The 16,005-nt window shown below is 37.6% G+C and overlaps 1 protein-coding gene across 1 annotated transcript in view; it reads left to right on the top strand.

Moving 5' to 3' along the window:
• GABRR3 (gamma-aminobutyric acid type A receptor subunit rho3) overlaps window positions 1-16,005 on the top strand; it is a 47,064-nt gene that overhangs the window by 17,022 nt on the left and 14,037 nt on the right. The window contains exons 3-7 of the mRNA XM_053565534.1: window positions 855-922; window positions 5,129-5,352; window positions 8,363-8,445; window positions 9,455-9,595; window positions 15,421-15,573. Coding sequence (XP_053421509.1) covers window positions 855-922; window positions 5,129-5,352; window positions 8,363-8,445; window positions 9,455-9,595; window positions 15,421-15,573 — 669 coding nt within the window. The remainder of the gene's footprint in view (window positions 1-854; window positions 923-5,128; window positions 5,353-8,362; window positions 8,446-9,454; window positions 9,596-15,420; window positions 15,574-16,005) is intronic.

Below are 16,005 nucleotides of genomic sequence, written 5' to 3'. Positions count from 1 at the left end.
ACACAAAACAAAACGATGAATAATTAACATCACTTTTTCATCACACTGGAAGTGGAGAAATCCTTCATTAGATATAAACAGGAAATGTCATAGTCTCAGTCTAGTCTGGATTCTCTTATGATGTCAGTCAGGTTGTCTGGGCCCTTGCACCTGATTCTGGGAGCCCCAAGTGCAAACAGATCTCAGCCATTTTTCTCTGTCTGAAATTGCTCCAATTCTGACTTTCAGTATCTTCCCACTAAATGCACTTCTAAGGATGCCTGCTTCTTTCCAAACGCAGCCTGTGGTTACCAGTGCTCAGCAAAGGAACACTTCTGAATCTGTGGTGTCCGTGTGTAATGTGGTACTGTTATATGTGTTTGTCTAGTCTACCAACCACTTGCACAAGTGGAAAAGAATAATTTTTTTGGCAGGAGAGAAAAGGTTCCAACATTGCTCAAGGACTCTATGACATTCCCTTATTAAATCCCCAACATGACCATTACAATACAGAATACATACGTACGCATACCCTAAGACATCTTTTCAGGATTTTTGACATTGTTCTTTTTTAAATTACTATTAGCTAAAAAGAAATAAAAATTAAAAACCTGGAGATACCATTTCTGTAGTACAGAAGGATAACATTGAGCTCTTCTCAAACTAATGAGTAATGATTATTGGAATACCATTTATTTGCACATATGCCTTTGTAATTATTGTTGGAGTGTATAATTTCTGATTCTATAGATAATGGAGATACTTGTTTTAAAAAACTTAATCCATTTACAACCTAGGAACATTGCTCTTCTTTGAATGTTTCTGAAATAATTGCAATGCATTTATCAACGTATTACCCATTCTTCTTTCTGAAGGGTCCCCAGTACCCGTGGCAATAGATGTCCAGGTGGAAAGCATTGACAGCATTTCAGAGGTTAACATGGTAAGTTTCTCTGTGGGATATTGATTTATCTTTTTCTGAAAAGATTGGAAAATATTAGAAATCAACAGCATCAGAATCACTGATTAGTTTTACTAACTCATTTAATTATGTATGTTATTTATTTTTGCTGCTTTTCTGAATAATAGAACTGTGGTTGCTGTACTCGAGTTATTTCTGCCCTTAATTAAAATTTTCATTCCTATCCTACATCTCTCTTTTCCTTCTAATGGTTTTCAGTGGGAACATCATGATATATTTAACTACGTAACATGAACGGGGAACAGTTATAATACAGGTACAATGTAAAATCACAACGATGAGTCCTTATACATAACAAGATAAATAATTGAACAAGGATGAATGGACTGTTTCCAAATATGTCAATTGATATCAGTTTGGCTTATCTGTCTGTAAACAATGAGTAGCAGAAGATAAAGGATTTTTTTTTTTTTAATTCATGGGACTAAAAAGAAAACTAAAAAAAATTGTATTAATATATTCCCTTATAGTTTTTAGAAATCTTGAAGGGACTGCCACTATTTTATTTTGCAAAGAAACATCTGTATTTTCATGGACTATTTATTATTCACAAACCAATGTTCATTAAACTTGAAACTGATCACTTGTTATTATCTTCAACCTTCCTCATAACATTTTCTGTCTTCTATGCCTTTTGCTTACATTGGTGTTTTCGTTTCTTCTTCTTTTCCCTGGAACTGATTTTACTTTAGCTATTTTTACATTTCAATACCATCTACCCTACCTTTTCCATTTTATTTGCTCTATTCCCAATTTAGAATCCTCTTCTTTGTCTAAATAATTACCAGACCCATTTTCATTTAAGTCATATTCAGTTTTGCAATATTTAGTCAATACCATGGCTAACTCGTGTGCAAACACCTACATATTTGTTTTCAGATATATAGTATTTCCTTTTTACCTACTCCTGTTAATTTGTTAATGTAGTCTTAGAGTTTTGTTTAGCCCCCTTTAGTTCACTTTTATATGCCAAATCAAGAATGCCTTTAGTTTCAAAATTTCAATGTTTTTCCTTTTTCCTACCTAACTGCTGTGCATTCTTACATCTGAATCACACTTTCTCATTTCAGTCTCCTCAGTTGTGCTGTCTTTTCCATCATCCCTTTTAGACTTATTTCTTTTGTTTCCCATCAGCACTATGCTCCATGTAACTGCTGATGGCAAGGGCCTTAACAACTACTCACTAGTAAGATCCAGCTTACAAACAGGTTTTGGTTTGGTTGCAATTTTGGATTGGGTTTGAATTTCAATTTTGTTCTCTGACCCCCAACCCAGAGTACAAAACGATTTAATTTTTGAATACTTTAGATGGGACCTGTGTCCTCCGGATTGCTCTGAAACTGGTGCCTTGCTTTCTTTAGATTCAGCCTGCCTCTTCCATTGAAGTTGCCCACCTGCGTCCTTGGAGTCATTTGAGATCACAGCCCTTAGCAAGATGCTTATCACCCTTCGTTTTCTGCTTTAAATTTGGCAGGCTGATTTTCTTGTGTTTTTATTTTATAAAACTAAGGAAATATTGTATAATGTTATAAAACCAAGAATAGGGAAAAGATAAACTACTTTCTTTTCAAACTCCGTTCTCCATCTGAAAATATATTTGTTGTTTATCCAATTTATTCACTTAATGGACATTTTTTATGTGTATACTAATCCATGCATTGCATTCCTTTTTTTCTGGAATCTTGTAAATCTGTGTTCTTATGATTTTTCAAAAGTTGGTTTTATATACTCTTTGGAATAAAATTATTCTTAATACATAAACTTCTAGCAAAGTGACTTTTATAGAATTAAGTTTTGAAATTTAGAGTCTGTATATTATTTTTGTAATATACAGACACCACAATTAAATATAAAAAGAGAAAGGGCAGTGCCTCTGGCTCAAAGGGGTAGGGCACTGGCCCCATATGCCGGAGGTGGCCGGTTCAAACCCAGCCCCGACCAAAAACCACAAAAAAAAAGATAAAAAGAGAAAGAGAGAAAGTAAACAGGGATCTCAAAGCAGGGCTTAGAAAACATAAATTACTGAGGTCACATAATCTTTTCATATATATATTTAATATTTATATTTACAGTGGTTTTTCTAATTCAATAACTGAAAGAAATGTTTGGGTTACACAAAAATTCTGAAAAATTCTAAACTAAATCTTCTGACCCATTGGATCCTGTTTCAGTCTGTAAACTGCTCAGCCAGTGGTCCTTCTGGTTCTTGTCATTATCTAAGTCAATTCTTATTGCAGTTTGATACAAGCCTTATATTAAACTTCCTTCATGTTGCCACCCGGGGCCCTAAGGAAATAGCAGCAACACAATCCCCTATACAAAAAGGCCTGGTTCAGAAGACCTGGGGCCTTCCCTCCCCAGATAGTGCTCTTATTGGTACTTCTTGGAACTTGCTGTACTCCTGGAACAAGCTCTTGTTTCCTCTCTTGAGGCATAATATCCACATCATTTCTGAATAACCCAGTCTGCATCTAAAATTGTTATTTTGAACATGTAGCATCCAAAACTGGGCATCATCTTCCCCCCAAAATAAGGTTAGCTTGGCTAATAGGTATCAGGTAAAACCCTATTGGGTTCACCATGTCCAATTTGAAAATGCTTCCTATCAGCGACCCTCTTCCCTCGGGTTGGCTTTTTTTACTTCTCATTTACCATCTTCCTACCTTCTTTTGTCCCATCCAAAATTCACTTTCAATCCATGTAAGTTTTGTCTTTTGTCCTACTTCCAGCCACTGCCTACTCTGCTTCTGACGCTATCACCAGCCGGCAGTGACTCGATGTACTTGTATCCTTGGCACACACCCATGGTCTGCTCTTTCTTCATGAGTTCAGTGTTTACCCCATGACCTTCAGATCAGACTGAAAGTCTGATTCTAAATATATGTTTATTAAAGAAATCCATGAAGGTGCAGTAACCTGTACAATTCCTTGTACTGTTATGTTAATGAATCATTCTATTTCTTCGCTTTCACCCTAATAAAAAAATCACCCACAGGCTAATGCTCCCAGATTAAGCTAGAGCAATAATACAATGTACCTCTGTTCTAAATCTAGGAGAAACCTAGCTCATAAGTAATTGGTGACTTCCTTGGCATTTACTGAGATGTATCCTTTGTATAATAAATGCCAAAGTTCTATTGTATGCACTTGTTCAAAAAAATCAATTATTATTGGGAAATAAAAGATAGTAAGTAACAAACAATTATAAAAAGTGAAACCCATTGTCATAGTCCACACCCATTGACTTGGATGAAACTGGCTGAATTTCTATTCAAAGAACCAAACATTAAATGTAATATCTGCGAGCAAATTAAACTCAATGTATTAACAAAATATTTTTTTCTAATATAATGTTAGTATAGTTTTTTCCCTCCTATTCTTATTTCCTTATAATTGAGATGAACATTATCTCTGTCCCAGAACCTCTGACAACTTGCTTTCTACAAATAGCTCTAATAAATGCGGGGTTTCTGTGGGGCTATAGTTTGTTCAGCTTGAGAGTCTTTAATAAAAATCGTACAAAATTATGAATAAAAAAATCAATTTTAAAAGTGAATATTTACTCAGAATTAGAAAAGAAATCACAATGAAATAATGGATAACAAAATAGTGGAATTTCAGGTCCCTTTCTTCTGAGATCTCTTTAGGTAATTTACCAGAATGTTTATATAGAAATGCTTTCAGTTATAACTTCACTTCTTGTAGGATAATATTTAGAAATAAACATATCCTACATCAAGCACACAAAGTGAACTCAGTGTGAGTTTAAAAATCAGACCCCCGAATAAAGAACTTTGCTACACGCCATTCCATGCTATGTAGTCTGTTTCTTGCCCTCATTTCTTAACATTGCAGGAGTGAGCTTATCCCTGAAGGCTGCAAGGCTGTCTTTCTGCAGCATTGGCATTCACACCAACACTTCTCTTCCCCAATTTGAATGCTCCATCACTCCCAGAGACTGTCAACATTCACCAAAGTCCATGTGAAGGAGAAGCCCAAAACTTAGGCTTATTAGCTTTATCCTAAATCTACCCGAAAATGTAATATGAGCCCTTCACTCGTAAGTCTTCAGCACCCATGACAGTTAGTCCTGGGACTAATAGATAAGTGGTCATTTTGAATCAAATTCCTACTGGTTTTAACTGGTTTCTTTTTCTCTCTGTCTAGGATTTTACAATGACATTTTATCTCAGGCATTACTGGAAAGATGAGAGGCTCTCCTTCCCTAGCACAACAAACAAAAGCATGACATTTGATCACAGATTGATACAAAAGATTTGGGTGCCTGATGTCTTTTTTGTCCATTCTAAAAGATCCTTCATCCATGATACAACTATGGAGAACATCATGCTGCGTGTGTACCCTGATGGGAACATCCTCTTCAGTCTCAGGTGAGGAGAGCTCTCTGTGGACCACAGCTGGTCTACACCAAAAGCAGTGGGTCTTACTTGGGACTAAACTCACAACATTGCTGTCTGTTTTATAGACAGAAGATGTGATTGTGCCTGGTTCTAACATTCTTTATGGTAACATATACCCAGACTCAGTAGAGTTAGAATAGGAAACCATTCTTTAAAATCTGTTTAAAGATAGAATCTGGTTGGTTAGATGGATAGGAGCTAGATTATGGAAATCCTGAGATATGGAATTGTCTGGCACACAACTTTACAGGTACACAAACTGGCTTTTCCTCCTCACCAACTCCTCCCTACCCCTGTACCCTACAAAGCAGTTTTAGAATACTAAATTAGCTAAATAATTTTTTAACTATCAGGAGGAGGCATAGTCATCATCCAAACTACTATTAATTTACTCACATATATATATACATATTTTTTAGTTTAAAACATGTCCTAACACTGTTTTCTTTTAACCTAATTAGTCCTATGCACAATGAGTGGCTTATCATAGATAATTCTAAAAATGTTTGATAAATCCAAGAAAATCAACTTTTTTTACATGTCTTAGAAGTCTCGGAAAGATTATAAAGTAGGCTGATAAAAAATGTTCCCCCCAAAGATATCCCCATCCTAGTCCCTGGAATCTGTGAAAATTGCCTTATATGTAATACACATATGACAAAAAAATCATATCTGACATAATCAGATATGGTTGAGTTAAGGATCTTGAAATGGAGAGATTATCCTGGATTATCTGATTGGAACTTAAATGTAATAACAAACATCCTTAAAATAGAAAGGTAGAGAAAATTTGATATACACAGACGAGGCAATGAGACCACAAGCCAAGAAAAGTCAGTGGGGACCAGAGCTATAAAATGAACAGATTTTCCCCCTAAAACTTTCCCACTAAGTTTGTGGTAATTTGTTACAGCAGCAATAGGAAGCTAATACTGTTTATTTTTCTCATTAAAAATATCTTGAAGGCTATGTTGAACAGTTTGATGAGAACATTTCAGATTGTATATGAAACCAGCACATTGTACCCCTTGGTTGCACTAATGTACACAGCTATGATTTAACAATAAAAATAAATAAATTAATAACAAAATAAAAATATCTTGCTCACTTCAGTACAAAAGAGTCATTGCCACTCATTTCAGAAAGTCTATCAATGTTTTTTAAAAATGCAATTAAAGTCAGGTGCTGTTTTCAACATGACTTTTAAATCAGTAGTAACAGACTCATAAGCACTGGGAGTCAAGCCTCATTTAGAATCCAAAGCAGAATGGAAATGTCTGCCAAAAGATCAACTATTTTAAATGATTTTGGTGAGGTAATGTCCAGTCAAGCATTGAGCCAGTAGGTGTTCCTTAATCTGCATGCTCCAAAAAAATTTGGTCCTTGCTGGCTCCTGGGAGGTAACCTCTAACCCCTAGGAATATCTAGCCTATTAAGGATGTCTTTGTTTCCCTGGGGGCCTTGAGGCCATATAGTCTATGCTAACTATGTGATTTATGGTAGAGACCTTGACCCAAGCATATCAACTTGACCTCTTGAGGGGCTGGAGACCAAGGTCAATCAGATGGGTGTTCAGCCATTACTATGTGAAGACTCTCAATTAAAGTGGTGGACACCAAGACCTGGGTGAGCTTCCCTAGATGACATCCTCCATGGGTGTTGTCACATAGTATTGCTGAGAGAATTAAACCCTGTTCATACAACTCCACTAGGAGAGGACAACTGAAAACTTATTCCTGGTCTCTCCTGTACTCCATTTCCACTGTTGATTTTAATCTGTATCCTTTCATTCTAATAAAGGTAACCATGAGTAGAGCAGCTTTGCTGGGTTCTATGAGTCTTTCTAGGGAACCATGGACCCTAAAGATGATTTCACAGATCCTCAAACATAGGAGGAAATCAAAATTATTGCCAGCACAAGCTCATCCAGCCAACAGCAGAGCCAGTCCAAGTCCAGATCCAGGACACCGGGTTCCAGGATTGGTTCTGACACCATCTAGACACCTAATCACATTGTTCATTAATTTCTCCAGATGTGCTATAAAGGAAGTGGACTGAATGACCTCAAAGGTTCCTTGAAGCTTTGAAGTATTAGGAATACAAAAATGAATAAGTTTTCTGATACATCGAGATTCTTCCCTGGCCTGACGTTTCTCTGCATGATTACTGACAGCAGAATTCAGCCTATAAAAGATCAAATGGCTCCACTCCTCTTATTAGTTCAAGGGCACATGGGTGGGAGCATCGGTTGCCTTTGTTTTTTGCAGACCTGCTCAGGGCCCTTTTATGAATCTCTGATCTGCTATTGTGAGTAACAATATCATAGTACAAAGTAACAAGATCATAGTACAAAGCTTCTGCCTGAAGCCAGGAAAATTTAGGAGGACAGAAAATTTGCAAAAACAGTCCTCATTAGTATGCAACCCTGTTGATTTAATAGCACCTGGAAACTTATTGTTGAATTATGCATTGTGCACATAGATCTATGACTAAAAATGTTCTAGGTTTTCCCCTCACGATTGGAAAGAGAATTTCCTCAGGTAAACCTACCTTGTGAAGAAAACCTTTACCTACAGATTTTTATTGCCTTCTCAGCCCTTTATTACTAGAAACTAAGTTTGGATCTTCCAAAAAGCAGAAAATATTTAAATCTATTTGAAGAGTCTTCTCAATTTGCAGTGTGTTTTTCTGGAGACATTAGAGCCAGAAAATGCAGAGAGGTCTAACCCAGAAATGGTGAGATCAGAAGCAATTACGAGAGCCGGAATTCACTTGTTCATTCTGTGTCTTCAGCAAATCACCCACTCTTCTGGGTTTGCTTCCTTGTAGGGTATTTGGACAGAAGACAGTAATGCCTCTTTTGCATTATTCTCAGAAAGCACACCGAACGTGCAGACAGTAAGAAAGCTTCATTGTTGCCTGCTTATTTGGCCAGATGGTTAAATGATCTGCAATGTTCTTTGTCTCATTCATCTTATAGGATAACGGTTTCGGCCATGTGCTTTATGGATTTCAGCAGGTTTCCCCTTGACACTCAAAATTGTTCTCTTGAACTGGAAAGCTGTAAGTCTGACTTCCGATGGAGTGAGTATGCGTCACTTGAACACACCATCACATGCTCGCATGTATGCTCTTAACACGCCTTTTACAATCTTGACACATTATCTTAAAACAAAACAGTTGTGGGTTTTATGGCTCTTTGCCAAAGATGAAGATAGTTTGTGACTCAGATGAGAACATTTGTTATAAAGAGCAAGCTCCCTGAGAAGGTGCATTCTTGCCGATGTTATTAGGTAGACTGACACAGACTTTTCACATTTGGAAAGCTCTGCAATTCCTGTTCCCAGAGGAATCACAATCCTCCATTAAATATGCTTGGATTCCCCCAGAAAAACCCAGCTCCAGACATAGAACCCCGAATCAAAGCCCTGTCACAGGGCATCTCAGCTGGCTGCCTGTCAATCACATTGACCCTTCAGCTATTTTTGATATAACTTCTTAAAAGCTAACCGCAATTTTTCATAATGTGTCTAAAATGCTGGAATCTCAGTGGATGTCTCCTCCACAGATGTCCCTCCCAAAATCCATTAGCAACTTAGCTATACCACTGTTTCACTTTAGATAGAAAATCCCTTGTAAGAGAGGCCCGTATTGGAATTTTATCCAATAAAACTGCAAAACTAAGGGAGACTAATGGCCTGGAGTTAGCGTGTGCCCAGGAAGCAGTGCTGTGGTGTGGCTCTGAGGCCTGGCTCGCTCTTTTAAGAGGACGCACACAGATGTGGAAGCAGCAATGTGGAGCGTTTTAACTCTGTATGTGGGCACAACAAAAGATCCACACTGTAAGAAATCATCGGGGTCTAACCTTTGGAGGTTCTTTTATTTTTTTCCCCCTCTTTTTCGCAGACGTGGATATGATCAGTCTATTTGCAAACAGATTTCCCAGCATTTAATTTGTGCATGTCAGTGGACCAGGCACTGGGGATCTATCGACCTACATAAACCGAGGTATAAACCTCATGGTCTATACGAAGCTTATTCTGGTTACAAGACGGTTATTTCCTTGTTTTAGATGCCTACAATGAGGAGGACCTAATGCTATACTGGAAACAGGGAAACCAGTCCTTAAACACGGAAGAGCACATTCCCCTTTCTCAGTTCTTCGTGGAGGAATTCAGCGCCTCCAGCGGATTCGCCTTCTACAGCAGCACAGGTAGGGCGTCGACCGTGCGGAGAGAGCCCCGCAGTGAAGAAACCTGATTTCAAACGAGTGTTAATTTGGCAAATGGTGTCCTCCCTCGCTTTTTACAAGCGACCACCTCCCCCTTTCTGATCCATCATTTCTCTCCCCCTGGCGCAACCGTCTCCGTGACGTCTTGCCCACTTTGGGCCCCTCCAGTTTCAAGACAGCAGACAGAGCGATATTTTGAAATACAAAGATCACAATTTTTTCCTGTTAAAAACCCTCCAGTGTTTTTTCCATCACACTTAGGACGGAAGTCAAGCTTCTGAACGTGATTTCCTGCCGAATGCCCTGCCCTCAGCCACTCACCTTACCTTCCACCACCCCTGCCCGCCTCCCCGCTGGCCGGACTGTTTGCTCCTCTCCTTGGGCCTGCAGGGCCTCTGCCTGGAATGCTCCCCAGGCCCATCTTCTCAAGACCCGCTCCTTCACGTCCATCCGAACTTGGTTCAAATAGCTCCTCCACAGTGCTGTCCTTAACCATCCTGTCCGAAATAAGCCTCCTTCCTCCTCATCCCTTATCTCTATGTGTCTTCATAGGACTTATCACTACCTGAAATATGTATTTATTTGTCTGCTTTGTTGTCTGAGTGCTACACTAGAGAGACGGCAGGGACTCTGTCTGCTTTGTTCACCGTTTCTTTCCCAGCACTTGGAATGTGCCAGGCACATAATAGATGCTCCATAACAATCAAATGAATGAATCAATTGATAGTTGCATCATTGCTCCAAGCATAAAGTCCATCCAAAATTGGACCTCTATTATATACTCTTTGCTATGACAGATGCATTTCGGAGTTTGCAACACTTATCCAGGGCACTGTTTAAATGTTGTACTTGATCTCTGTTGACTAGAAGTAGCCTTCTCTACTCCCCTCAAGACTAAGCCTCCCACCCCCTGTCATTCCCCTGCTGGATATTACCATTCTGGGTCATTTGAGGCAGAATCGATATAGAATGTCTTTTCAGATTCAATGAAGCCATGTTCAGGCCGAGAAAGTATGCCGACAGCTGCCCCTGAGGGTCAGAGCTGTCCTGGCTAGAATCCTTTTTCCTACTCTTTTTTAATGGAGGTGGCTTCTCTCCCCAAGGGTTCTTCACTCTTTCCTTAGACCTTAGAGAATAGTTATCAAGTTTTCCTCTGAAATCCTGTATTTTTTTTATTTTTATTTTTTTAGACAGAGCCTCAAGCTGTGGCCCTGTGTAGCGGGCCATGGCATCATAGCTCACAGCAACCTCCAACTCCTGGGCTTAAGCGATTCTCTTGCCTCAGCCTCCAGTAGCTGGGACTAGAGGTGCCTGCCACAACACCTGGCTATTTTTTGTTTGCTGTTGTGTTGTCTGGCAGGCCCAGGCTGGATTGGAACCCACCAGCTCTGGTGTATGTGGCTGGCGCCTTAGCCACTTGAGCTATAGGCACGGAGCCAAAGAAGCCTATATCTTTAAGAGAGAAACCGAGATTTACATCACAAAGAAGCTAAATGACTTGCTAGGACCAACAGCTATTTAGCCATTTAGAACAAGAAGAAATGTTCTATTTCACCCCATTATTTGTCTGTATTGCTTGGGATTCAGCAAATGAATTAATTCTATTAATTTAAATCATGTGTTTTAAATCACACATTTATTTGTTTAGATCATTGATCTACCCCTGGCTCATCGCAGACACTCAAAGGTTAATTGTTGAATAAATGAATAAATGGTAGATAATGTGAAAAAACTCGGAAAAGTGTAAAGAAAAAACTCTTTGTAATCTTGCCTCATAGAGATAAACTCTTTATTTTGATATATTTTTCTGCACCTCTTCCTTCTTCTCCTTATTTTGTTTCTTTGCCTTTCTCTACATAAATAAATATAGGTATGTTTTTATCAGGATTTTTAATGTTCTTAGTTAATCCTAAACTCAATGAAGTTAATATTTAAAAAAAGGAATGGATGCAATGAACAATGATATATATGAAGTGTAATTTATAGTTTTTTTCATTTCACTATAACTATGATGAATAACTGGCATGTGTAAATTATGCCTAGAACTGTGCAATGTTTAATGCAAGGACAATGTGACACATTTGAAACAGAGAAATCCAAAAGTATTACTTCCTGCACACAATATATATAACATACATCATAATAATGGCAATGCCATTTTTTCAAATTTTGAAGCACAAGTATCCAGTAGTCTACATCCAGTTATCCTCTTAAAAAAAAAAGTTAAATTCCACTTCTAAATTCTAACTTCACTCATAAGTCATTGCACTGGCCCCACTAACTTTTTACTTGTGCTTGTCGGCCTTTTCAGCCCTACTACCCGGTTCTAACTCTAGTTGATTTTTGCTAGTCACATTTTAGAGTCTCTCTAAAGCCAAATAGAATACTAATATGGAAAAACTTACTCTCAAAAAGATGATTTTAAGTGTTTAAAAATGAACTACAAATCCTTAATATTCAAGTGTAGTTACATTTTTAAGAAATAATATCTTGTTTCTTAATAAAAAAGGGGAAAACATAGAATTAGGTTCAAGCGAACATATTTTGTACAGCATGAGATGCAGAGTTATCTAAAATAAATTAACATTTTTTAAACTTATAAAATATATAAAATATAATCCCATATTTTTATTGAAAAAATTATTATTTATATGTATAACTATAAAGGATTCATACATGTAAGTATAAAGGATTCATATATATGTGTGTTCATGTATGTGTATTTGTGAGATATACGTACTTATTAATGTATAAGAGTTGAGAAATATTAACAAAAGATGCCTCTGAGAAATGAGTATAGATTACAGAGATTTTCAATTTTATTTCAGCATTTTTGAACTTGTCACATTATATACATCTTTTAATGAGAAAGATTAAAATGTGCTCTAAGAATAGGAAAAATGCAAGAATAAAGCATTTGGGGAGTTGTATTCACATACCAAATTAATAATCATACCTGAGTCCATTTAGCCATTCCATAGGCTTCACAAAGATCTTATTTGAAAATTTATTTTAGTTCATAAGTATGTGATAGTTTTGCCTTATATTAATCATGAGTTATTAAACATGGTCTCTTGTCAATCAAACTGAAGTGTCTTTCTCAGATTAGCATCCCTTTAAACTATATTAGCTTCATCAGAAATAATTTTCAATGTTTTTTCTTCATTCCTTTCATTACAGCTACCAATCATAACCACCAGCACTCCCAAATCAGCTTTACAGAAAAACCATACATCTAGCTCTGATTTCTTTTAATGTTTTATTTTTTTATTATTATAAGAGTGAGAAGTTTAGTTATAGAACCTTAATTTCCATTTTATAGTTGAACAATACTGTCATTTTTTTTTTCTTGGCATCACCTTCCCCACTACCATTGCCACTATTCAGAAACCATCACTACCACAGCAATATCAAGAAGCAGGTGAGGGCTCTGCCCCCTCAGCTCTGCCAGTACTCCTCAAAATCATGTACTGATATAAAAAGAAAAAAGGAATGACTCTTACCACTAAGGGATGAATTGAATAATTATTCTTTATCACAGCATGATCTAATGGCTAAAAGTATAAGTACTAGAGAAAGATTGCATAAGTTCAAACCCTGATCCTAGAATTTATTAGCAATGTAACTTGAACAAGATGCTTGATTTCTCTCTCAATTTCCTTATCTTTAAATAGATTTCATAATACCCTCTATCTCATAGGATCCATGATTTAATACATATAAATAAGTTAGTCTATTATCTGCCACAAATAACTATCTACTGCATGTAGATGGTTAATAAATATTAGTTAGTGGCTTTGGTCATCACCATTTTCAACAACAATGTGATCCTGATTTCTTTCAATGCAGATGGAGGCTTTCATATCGAGCGGACATTGAAGGTGACAGACTAGGTGTAAAAACCTTCTTCAGTTTTGTCTGGGGACCAAGTCCCCAGTTCTGCCTCTCTCCTGCATTTCCCCAAAGGCCAATTCTCCAATCCCTGTCTCTCTTTTATTAATTCCTCTCCTAATGGAGGCAGACGGACCCTCCTCTACCCAAATTTTATTCTGATGCCCAAAATGATGCCTTCCCCATGAAAAAAAGGTATAAAGAAGTTTATTATTCACATAATGAAGCTTTCTAGAGAGCATGGGGCAGGCTCCCAAGGAGGTCTGAAATGGTTTGAGTGAAAAAGAAGGGGTGACTGGCCTGGGTTTTTGTGGTGTAAAAAGAGTGAAGATTCCCTTTAGTGGGGCAGGACTTGCATGGATTGAACATCTCCCAGGTGACAAAAGAGGGAGAGCCAGCCTTATTTATTAGCGTGTGTAGATGTGTGGCAGAAAAAGAAGAGGAAGTGGGGCTTAAGAGATATCAGCAGTCAAACATCAAAAAACAGAATCAGACTCTTTATTTCTAATATCTGCTCAAATTGAGGGCTCCACATCTTCCCAAGACAGTACCACCTTCCCTGGTAGGTAAAGGGAGGCCTTCTGATCTGTACCTTTAATCACACCACCACCCTTAGTCTTCCCTCCCTGAGGAACCAGGAGACAGAGCAGCACTGTTCTTTGTGGTTACTCCTCTCTACCTGCCACATCCCCAAAACCTCAGAACCAGGTAAGGAAGAAAAGGGAGTGAGCACTTAACTGAGAATAGGAAGCTCCGAGCAGAGTCTGCTAATTTAGTGTGGGTTGGCTAGGTGTATTCCTTAGGCCAAGATGATAGAGCATTTATCTGATCCATCTAATAGGTTTGCCACCTTGGGTTTTTAAGAAATTACTCCTGAGACTAGTAGAAGGGTTCTGTACCTTTGCAATACCTCTGATTTTATTTTATAATTCTTAACCTGAAGTCCCTGCTTTGTATTATTTTATCTCAAAATAGGTAGTATTTATTATAAAAAAAGTAATTTTACCACTTCTTAAGTAAAGATAAGATTAAACAAAATTTATTTTCATATTTATTTATTTCATTGTTCATTATTTTAGTAAAAATTGCTAATATTGACATCTCAGTTATTAGAAATGCATGAAACAGAAAAATGAAAACCATGGGCAAGGTATTCTATGTAACGTGGTCTTCTGCTTGCTACAGAACGGCCCTCAGAGAAGTCCAGTAAATGGTCTGAAAATGCGGCTTGAAGCTTCCTTGTCATCATTGTGAATGTGACTACGACTGGTGCTCCTAATCAGCGCGAGTCACCACCATGACCAACATGAGTTTATTTAGTCCAGCAGATACAAAGGAACATCATTATTTGGTTACCTTTTTGTAGATTTATCAAATCTACAAATTATGGTGCCAAAAAAACTTTAAGTTTAAAATAATAAAAATAGTTTATAGGTACTCTTCCCCTTCTCCTTTGACTGTCTCAATCCCAGACTGAAATCCAATGACCTACTACCTACTGTGAATATTTCCCTTCACATAAAATGCTTTTATTCATTTGTTGCTAATAAATGGTTGATTGGCTATTTCATGCAGACATCAGTCATATATTAAAGTTTCCCTCTTGCAGAAACACTGCAAACACAAAATATTGTGGAGAAAGGTCTTTAGAGGCCATCCCACAGAATGTAATTACTATTCATCCCTAAACTGCAGGCATGCAAGTTACAGGGATCTTTGAGCCAAATAATTAAGCAGCCTGCAGTTCAGTTGGTTGAACAAACATTGATGAAGGGTAAGACCTGGCCAAGCAGAGATGAGTATGTCAAGTTCCATGTCTCCTAAGAGCTTGGACTCTAAAGAAGCATGTTGTGTCACTAAGTGTAGTGTTTGCAAGAGGAATCTTGTTCTACTAAAAACTTTGCTTTTTCTCATAGGTTGGTACAATAGGCTTTTCATCAACTTTGTGCTAAGGAGGCATATTTTCTTCTTTGTGCTGCAAACCTATTTCCCAGCCATGCTGATGGTGATGCTTTCCTGGGTTTCATTTTGGATTGACCGAAGAGCTGTTCCTGCAAGAGTTTCCCTGGGTAAATCCTTTCCCACCTTTGTAAAATGTTAACAAGGGAGAAGGTCAAGGGAGGTAAATAAAAATGCTTGGTACATGGGAAAGAAAAGAGAGTGGTGGTTCAGCAGGGAAAGTTAGGGATGCACATTCAGTTTAAATCATTATCTTGACAGGTTCAAGGAAAAATCATGATTGAGCTCTTTCCTTGGGAACACAGACTTTAGGGATGAAGACTATGCTGGCTGACCCACAGCTGGAAGGTAGTAAGGAAAGAGAGAGAGATTATGAAGCATGAACAGGCTCATTTTAAAAATGTATCTTTTCCATTTCAAGGAAATTTCCTGTGCATTATCCAAGTCCACTTAGCCTTGCATGAGAAACCCTTACATCACTGAAGGAAGAAGCTTCAAACAAATCCACATGATATTGTTGGTGTCTTAATAATAAATTAGTT

Source organism: Nycticebus coucang, chromosome 16, assembly GCF_027406575.1.
Source record: "Nycticebus coucang isolate mNycCou1 chromosome 16, mNycCou1.pri, whole genome shotgun sequence".
Classification (NCBI taxonomy): Eukaryota; Metazoa; Chordata; class Mammalia; order Primates; family Lorisidae; genus Nycticebus; species Nycticebus coucang.
The sequence above is the reverse complement of the archived record's forward strand: the minus strand, read 5'-3'. Positions and strand labels throughout refer to the sequence as shown.